The following is an 8,865-nucleotide window of genomic DNA, read 5'->3' on the forward strand; positions in this document are numbered from 1 at the left end:
TGAGCGGTGCTCGGTGCGGTCGGCGTCACTGCGCGCTTTATTCGGTGTCGATGCAGCTCTCGGCAGCACGGGGGGAAGGGGCAGGTACAGCAGCCCAGAGGGCTGGGATGCAGACACGGCCACACGCACATCTACCCGGGCAAGTACACGTACGCACACGAACACGGAACTTAAAGCGGGAGCAATAGACCCTGGACTAACAAGGATTGTCCAGCAAAGTTTACACCATTAATGCCAGTCAGGGAGAGTGAAAGATTCAAAGGGAAAAGGAAAAAAAAAAATGCAAGTTGTTAATACATCAGCAGAAAATGAGCATTTGGTTTAGCCAGTTCCAAATCACTATATGACAAACCACCGTATGAAAACAAACAACTGCAATTCAAGAGATAATGCATCAGCACGATAGCTGTCAGACTGGACTTAGTAATATATACATCGTACTCGGTGAAACGGAATATCTTTCATCTCTTCCCTATGATCCCTGGCATAGTCCCAGAGATAGTAATCGAGTAAAACTGCATTGATCTTTTCACGCATGTCCTGACCCTTCTTCTCGTAGAGCTCCAGCAGGTGCTTACAAATCAATGCACAACACCAAATGGAACAGCCACGGATCTCCACCTCCTCTTTATCTCCAGAGTGGAAAACCGTTCCTGCAGGACACAACAGTAATCCAATTATGTTCAAGAAACAGAAGCCACAGGACAGCCCGAATTTGCCTCCCCCCCCCCCCCCATTTACTCTATTCTAGGACTGAAGTTTTCACAACTTACACAACTGCTAAAAATGTTGTTATACATTTTCTAACGATTACTTTAATTTTACCATCTGCACTTACAAGTTTACCTCCCTTTCAATTAAAACAACATTCTGTATTCTGAGACAGTGGTTTAAGAAAAGAACAGGTGTTTGGGTTATACTGCACATTATATGACTATTTCTTTGCCTGTGGAGCCTAAAAGGATAGTCAAACATAATTCCAAGACAGAGTATTTTCTGCCAGGATAACTCTAAGATGTAAAAATTAAAAAAACCAAACAAAACCAAAAACCCTTATATAAATATATATACACACATACATACATATATATATATATAAAATAAAATATGAAGGGACCCGTTTGTTTGAATGACTTGGATGGGAATGTCCTTATTAGGATTCATGAAAAAAAGAGAAACTGTCTACATGATCTGTTTAATATATTTAGGCATGCATATATATACACATATGGCCTTTCTGTTAAGATTGATGGATAACTGCATTCATCTGTTTATCTTGCTGTGTAATTTTAGAATTGTGTAACAGCAGTCCTACCTCTAAATACAGTGATTTTACAGTAGAAAAGGGATTGGTTTATGTTGTTAACTATGAACTTCAGTGAATAAAAAGTACTGGAAGATGGAACCATGCTTAAAAACAAGACTGTAGTCTTAGGCAATTAACTTCATTTAAAACAATCTTTTTTCTTTTTTTTTTTAATGGATGCTTATAATATTACCTTGCTTGTCACTAGCAGTTAAGTACAGATAAAGACAAATCCCCACGCTTCTACATCATCTTTGAACTAATGAAGAAATCATTCCTTCTTTTATATATAAACCTCAAAAATCACCACTATACTAATACTGCAAAGTGTTTTTGGCAACAGCAAACTGTCAGAAACTCAGAGACCAACTGGCTTAGTCTCTTTAATCCTTCCCTTATCAATATTTAATCCAACAGTTAGATCTTTGTAAACCTTAAGATCTCATTCAAGATCACTGTTAGAGTAAGTTCCTTCCTGTTACCTCATCACTACATAAGAAGTTCTTGTTCCCTGGAGCAAAAAAACCCACGCATAACCCTTACATGGACAAAACATTAAATTTTAAAAGTAGCTTTAGTCTACAGTGTCAAGAGGTACGATTACTTCATATTAGTGAGGGAGGAACAAACCTTCACGTAGTTTCTTCATTAGTTCTTCAGAATACTTCATTGCTTTTAAGTGAACAAGAACTTGAGGAATTCTGTAGTCGGCAAATATAGTCAGACTAGAAATGTCATCAAAAGAGCCATCTCCTTTGCCTTCCAATACACTCCACGTATCAGCCACAAGTATTTGTGCCCGTTTGTAGAAAGACACCTTTTTCTTCTGATGAAAGAAATTTACAAATTATTTAAGTGCCTGAAACATCAATAAATACAGCAAATGACATGTACAGAGACAGGTAAGAGTTAACATTGTTCTATGAAATAAAATATCATTTGGTTAAGCAAACTTATTAGTTAACTAAAACAGAAGTGCAAGAGTCTTAAACACCTTAAAATCTAAACAATATTGAACCAAACAGGCATCGTATGTGTTGTGGTTTAAGCCCGCAAGGCCGCACCCTCACTCCACACCCCCTCCTGCCCCAATGCCCCCTGCCCCCTCCGGTGGGATGGGGAGGAGAATCAGAAATGAGGGGGCGGGGGGGGGGGAAGGAAGAAGGTAGAACCTCATGGGTTAAGATAAGGACAGTCTACTGGGACAACACAAGGAGAGAAGTTACAATAATAACAGTAGCAGTAATAAAAGAATATACAAAACGAGTGATGCACAGTGCAATTGCTCACCACAACCTGACACTCCACCACCTCCCCTGGTGCAATACCACCTATATACTGAGAATGACATCACATGGTATGGAATATCCCCTTGGCTAGTTCAGGTCAGCTGTCCTGTGAAAATTAACTCTATCCCAGCCAAATCCAGGAAAATGTGGAATGCTCAAAAATAAATTGAAATAAAAGAAAACCAAAATAGATGTCACTGCAGTGGAATAGAAATTGTTTAGATTCAGCTTGGATCTCCAAACACATTAATGTTGGTTTACTTCCACTCGGCAAACACTGTAGTTGAAGTCCAGCAAACATTCTTTCAGAAACCCTAGAGTTCATCCAACCTTTTATTTTGAGGAGAGAAGCACAAAAGGCATGTATTGGATCAGACAATTCAAACTGTTAATCCATTTATCTGTAATGTTAAGGAAATAAAATTCTAGTGAAAACTTCAATGAATGCTCCTCTGCGTTGTGTAGTGTATCTTGCTAGTTAAAGAGAAGAGACGAAAATTAATTCCAGTAGAAGGTGTATTCACAAATTCAGTATTTTCTTAGATACTATGCATGGTTCTATTTTTGTCATAACTTTTTTGCTGGTGCTAAACCTGCAAAGATTTATATGCTTTTGTGACTATTCACAAGGGGAAAAACTAGAGACATGCTACAATCTGTATGCTGTTGAGGTTTTCACTCTACAATGAACACTCTGTGTGTGAATGTAAATCTGCACCTTCAAGAAAAAAAAAGTATTAGTGGGTTGGGGGTTTTCCCTCCCTTTACAGCTAGATGAGACTTTCAACTTTTGACAGTGTGTGCTAAACTACATTATGTAACTGGAATGGCTGCTCTGAAACACAAGTAGGTGGGGATTCAACTTATTTCCAGTTTTATTCTGCCACTCTTTGTATCACAATTTACAAATGGCATTTTTAGAGCTAATTTAATTTTATTTCATTGCCAACATGCTACACCTATTTCTGAGAGCAAAGCATATTTTTTGTCATTAAATGCTATTCTCCAAAACTACTGAGAACAAGATGTCTGTCCACATTTCACAGAACAACTTCTGCAAGCATCCTGAAAATTTCTTTCCCTGTGCTTCATTCTATACCTGACATAGATGCACAAACTTACATAGAGAACATACACAATTTTCTATGTTAAATTGTTAAATAATAAAATACCACTTGAAAAATCATAACAGGAAGTAAATAATTAATAGACCAAATCCCATCATAGCTCCTAATGCCCCAAAGCTAATGGAAACCAAGGACATTGCTCCTTTACAGCATGAAGATTTTTCCAACATAGTAAAGAACTATTGCTATATTTACAATATAGTAAAGAACTATTGATTGTCTCTAGCACCACACCATTTTGCAAGACCAGAGGAAGGGAGAATTCAAATGAAACTTTTTATTTCATGCTGCAATTTAATTTGGAAGAAAAATACTGTCTGGGACTTGCCACTGAGCAGATGAATTTACAATTTCATTGTTTCAATTATTGTTAATTTTTATGCTGCACAAAGCTTCTGAAACTTATGTAAAATTATCAATATGAAAAGGACTATTGAGCATTTCTAGTAAATTTTCCCACCATGCTTTTCAACAGAAAGCAAGGAAAGAATTAGGTGGATGATACTATGTCTCAAAGATAGCATAATTTTTCCAAAAATGGAACATTTTACCAGATGACAATACAACTACACTTTTTTTTTCCTGCAGCACCCTTACTTTCTAAGAGAAGCTACCACATATAGTGACACTCATGTCTCCTCTCCACTACAATGAGCCTGTATCAAGAGACATCACTAATCATGACCTACTGATACTAAAAGTAAGAAGGAATATTGTGTTGGCAGAGAGCAAAATGTGACAGCACAGCTAGTAAAAAAGCAAAGAATAGGAGGATCGTGAGAATTTTACAACCTCAGTCCCAGGTGATGGGAAATAAAAGATGCAATGTCAGCGACTGGAAGCTCAAGAAGGACTCCACTGTCTATGTCAGAACATGAAAACCCTGGTATGTGAGTATAACAGTCAAATATTTAAATTTGTCAGGATTCAAATTCAGCACAGCATCTAAATATGAACTATTCACACAAGGACAAAAAGGTTTCAGGGATTTGGGTTTTGGTTTGCAATTCACTTTTCAGAAGCAAAAGAACATTGGCAATTTCTATAATTACATTCAGTAATGTGCAATTATGAAAAATATTTCCTGTATGTGTTTGGAAGAACACATAGCCAAAGAACTGTGTTAACTTTAGAAGTTCCCCTACAAGGTCAGAATGTTGAAGAGCTGTAATAGTCTGTGATAGTCTGATTCTACTACAGTAGAATTTATTTTATAATCATATATATTTCTACTATGGAGAGTTACTGAAAAACACTGGTTTCCTATTGGATATCTCACCATCTTTTCAGTTCCCTCCTAACCCTTCACTGAAGGCAGTCTTACTTGTGAGAGCTCAACCTGCTGCCACAGAAATGATGTTGATAATGTGATCCATGTCACTTTGCATTAGGTGCCAATATGGATTAAAAAAAAAAAAAAAGTAGGGTGTAAATTTTGTCTACATTATTTCACCCACCTTCAAAATACACATCTTTCTTAGTGAGAGCAGAAAAACAGCTTCCATATTCACGCAACAGGCTTTACTACTATGTCAGTGCTTATGGTCTGGGATCGTTTTTGGAATATCTTTTCATTCTGTAGTCCACTGCTGCTTTTAGGGAGGCTTGCTTTATAAAGCATTCAGCATCATCTCATGAAAGACATTACGTTAATGAATACAGTCACTACAAATAAAAGAAAATACTCTATTTATCACTTTACTTGGAAAATATTGCCTTTTAGATCATAAAAATTCTCAAAAAGTTACGTTATATGTAAAAAATCCTAATACATTAAACCAGTAGCTTCAAAGGTTAGGAAGAACCTCTGATTTTACATGTAAACATACCTTATTTCATGGCAGGAGACAAAGGAAGATAAAACCATGCCACCTACTGGAGGGCAGATTTAAGTGATAAATGCAATAGGTTCAAAGCTCCAGTGATTGGCGTTCCAGGTAGTTACCTTGAAAAGACTGCACAGACTTATTAGTATAGGCTACACTGTCACTAGAATAAAGTCTTTTGGACATAATGATGTAACAGGTGAATACTACTGCAGATGGAACCGAGCACAGGAGCAGCTACATATGTCACTGATAGTAAATAAAGATCATGCCTGTATAGGCAAAACCAGAGACACAGAAATTACCAGATAGTCTCTGTTTACTTCCCATCAGTTTCTTTCAGGAAAACGGCTCCAAAGAGCTTCAGTATACTGTCGACCCCAACAAAAGTATGGGTTACTTCTGGCCTGTAGTCATTTGTGCAATGCCTGTTGAATCAACAACAGTTATACAGTGTGGATTCCCAGTAGTTGTACATTTTTACAATTCTACCAGAATTTCATTTCCTTCATTAACTGTGGAGATCCTCAAGGCAAAAGAAGAAAGAGAGATGGGGGGGGGGGGGGGCTGGTAGCAATTTTGGGGGGGGGGGGGGGAAGATTCTGATTTTTCAGGCAGAAATTAGCTCAAATGTTATGCATTTGTAAGCAGTACAAAGGAGTCGTGATCTAATTGGGAGCCTGGAGTATATCAAAACAGATTACAATAAAGTGATGAAGACCAAGACAGCACATGAAGAAAATGGCTCTCCTCTGGGAAAAAAAAAGTTACTCTTGTGATTAGAAATACATTCCTTACTAGTTAAGGACTTAAGACGATTGAGATTCTTTCACTGTTAATACACTGTGTGATTTTGCTTTCAGAGGTTTAGACTGATAGAGAAATGAAATCTCAGTAATTTTACCCCAGCTTAATAGAAAAGTATACTGTGGTTCAAGAATATTATTTAAGAAACCTTCTTCTCTACCTGTGTGACTCATAGCAATTTACATAACTAAGATCAACTGCTTCAAAGTCTGATTTTCCTTTCATTATACCAATCAATATCTTTACTGATTTGAGGCAAAAAATATTAAAACGATAGTAACTTTCCTTCTTACTTCCCTTGAATTTTATTGTCAAAACACAGAGCTCCACAGAAACATTTCCATTCACCTTCCGTTTCCTGGAATAAAAACCCCAACAACTCACAAATATTAGATCAATTCTGAACTGACTATCCTCTCGGAAAAATTTACATAGACAACTTAAGAGCTATCTTTTAAAGTCACAGTCAGTAAGGAGTAAATTCTTATCATAAGAAATGCAGTGTCAGAACTAGCTTACCTCAAATACAGCTTCATCTCTGTAAGAAGGAAAATTTTGCAGTACTAGATGTAGTAGCTTCTGGGCACTTTTCTCACTCATTTTAACACAGGTGAGGAAAGAACCTCCAAACTTCTCTAACAGAACTGTTCCACTTTCATTCAGCAGCCTGTGTCTTTCTTCAATCAAAGGTATGGGGACTTCTGTGTCAGAGCGAAATACATGCTTAACTTGGTCAAGGGTCATGGTGGCAAAATACGATGCGCTGGTAATAGGTATTCCTTCAGAAAAGTAAAAATAAGATGTTTAGGCTATCATACATAACATATCCTAAGACCTAATGCAGTGGCCTGCTACAGATGAGCACATTTACATGCAAGATCTAAAGAGTCTATCGACTCTTAGAACCGCCTTGAGCCTTCAGCAATAACCGCGTTCACACAGCTGCTTAAAATTAAATTTGTGTTTGCGCAGAGTGCTTGCTTCCACAAATAACAATATCCAACATACAGCTGTGGAACCCTTCTTGGTTTTTATAGGTAATTTTCCCCAACTGTTCAGTCTTCGAGTGTGGCATTTACCTAGTGCGCTGGCAAATATAGTTAGTAGTCCGCATAGGCCTGTTTTCCCTTAGGTGCTAATGGCGTTGTGCATTTACAAGAAGTATCACAACGCAAACCTTCCCTTAATTTACAAACAAGCACGTAGGAAATTAATTAAAGCCTCCACCTATACCTACGAATAGATACCTTTTTTCCCCCGACGACAGCAACAAGAGTGAGCGCTAAGACACTGGTTTTGGAGGCATATGGGGTTCCAGACTTACTGGAGCCGCTTCGGTACTAGACTAGTCCGGAGGATTCTCAGATTAAGCCTCATTCTCTCACGGACGGAAGTACTCAGTCTCTCTTACGAGCACACAGAAGTCGCGAACAGCTGGCTACAGACATTCCTGGAAGTCTTTTCAGCGGAAACGAGCTCAGGCGGCCGGAGCCACAGGTGGCGTCGTTTCAGGACGAGGGACGGCCAAGCCCTTCCAGCCACCGCCCCCGAGCCCTACGGGGACGGCCCGCGCGCGCCGATCTACCCGCGCAGCAGGCGGCCGTCTGCAGAGACGGTCCTCGCGCCTGAGGGAGCGCCTTCACTTTATACTCGCCGCTCCGTCTCCGCCGCTCCCCCCCGCCCCGCCGCCGCCGGCCGCTCCGCCGGGGCCCGCGGAACGTCGGGCGGGGCGAGGCCAGGCCGGGCCGGGCCGGCCTCCCCCCCCGCCGCCGGCGGGAGCCCCGCGCCCCCGGCGCTCACTAACCGTCGTCGAGGGCCCTGTTGACGGCGGCGCAGAGGGACCAGTAGCCGCTGTGCGTTTTACCCTTGTACTTCACCAGGTACTTCTGCTCCTCCCGCTCGGACCAGAAGGAGAAGTTGAGGGTGTCCACCAGGAACACCCAGTCCACCGCCTCCTCGCTGGCGGCCTGGGGGTTCAGCTCGTGGAGGCTCTTCCACCCCGCCAGCCCGAAATCCGCCGCCGAGACTTTGTCGAACAAACTCTCGGCCACGCGCCGCGCCCCCTCCTCGTCCACGGAGACGTCCTTGCTGTTGTCGGCTATAAACTTGGCGGACTCCAGCGGGGACGGGAACACCTCCATGCTCGGCCACCTCTCCGCGGGCAGGAAACACGCACGCTTTCAAGCCCAGCCCCTCCGTCCTGCGCCCGCCCGGCCCGGCCCCGCCCCGCCCCGGCTAGCCCGCGGAGCACGGGCAGGAAGCCGGTCCGGCAAGAGGCGCGTCCCTCGCTCCCGCAGCCGGGCCTCGCTCGGCTCAGCCAGCGGCACGAAGCACCCGGGCGCCCGCGCCCCACACTTAACCGCCGCCGGGGACGCCGCCGCCGCCGCCCCTCAAGGCCCCGCCCCCCGCGCGGGGCGCAGGCGCGCGGGGCAGCCGGGGCGGGACCGGGACCGGGACGGGGACCGGGCGGCCGAGGGCGGCGGGACGCTGCCGTCCCCGGCCCGCGCGAG

The 8,865-nt window shown here is 42.2% G+C and overlaps 1 protein-coding gene across 3 annotated transcripts; it reads right to left on the bottom strand.

Moving 5' to 3' along the window:
- Nucleotides 1-14: 14 nt before the first annotated feature.
- Nucleotides 15-8,736, bottom strand: QNG1 (Q-nucleotide N-glycosylase 1). Of its 3 annotated transcripts, none has more exons than XM_075021284.1 (4): nt 8,220-8,736; nt 6,875-7,134; nt 1,937-2,132; nt 15-653 (listed from the first exon to the last, which is right to left on the bottom strand). In XM_075021284.1, exons 1-4 carry the CDS (start codon nt 8,494-8,496, stop codon nt 421-423), a joined length of 966 nt encoding a protein of 321 aa, XP_074877385.1. In that variant the 5' UTR covers nt 8,497-8,736; the 3' UTR covers nt 15-420. The 3 variants fall into 3 exon arrangements, with proteins under 3 accessions (XP_074877385.1, XP_074877384.1, XP_074877386.1); XM_075021283.1 differs by having other exon boundaries at nt 8,160-8,731; XM_075021285.1 differs by lacking the exon at nt 8,220-8,736 and adding an exon at nt 7,603-8,050.
- Nucleotides 8,737-8,865: the final 129 nt, after the last annotated feature.

The sequence above is a fragment of the Buteo buteo genome, chromosome Z (assembly GCF_964188355.1).
Source record: "Buteo buteo chromosome Z, bButBut1.hap1.1, whole genome shotgun sequence".
Lineage (NCBI taxonomy): Eukaryota > Metazoa > Chordata > Aves > Accipitriformes > Accipitridae > Buteo > Buteo buteo.

Excerpts from the sequence above, each read along its gene's own strand:
- QNG1 (XM_075021283.1), bottom strand. The coding sequence starts at position 8,496 with ATGGAGGTGTTCCCGTCCCCGCTGGAGTCCGCCAAGTTTATAGCCGAC. Across the intron at positions 7,135-8,159 it reads CAACAGGGCCCTCGACGACG|GAATACCTATTACCAGCGCA; the intron begins GTTAGTGAGCGC and ends ACTTTTCTGAAG. Across the intron at positions 2,133-6,874 it reads GAGATGAAGCTGTATTTGAG|AAGAAAAAGGTGTCTTTCTA; the intron begins GTAAGCTAGTTC and ends TTCTTTCATCAG.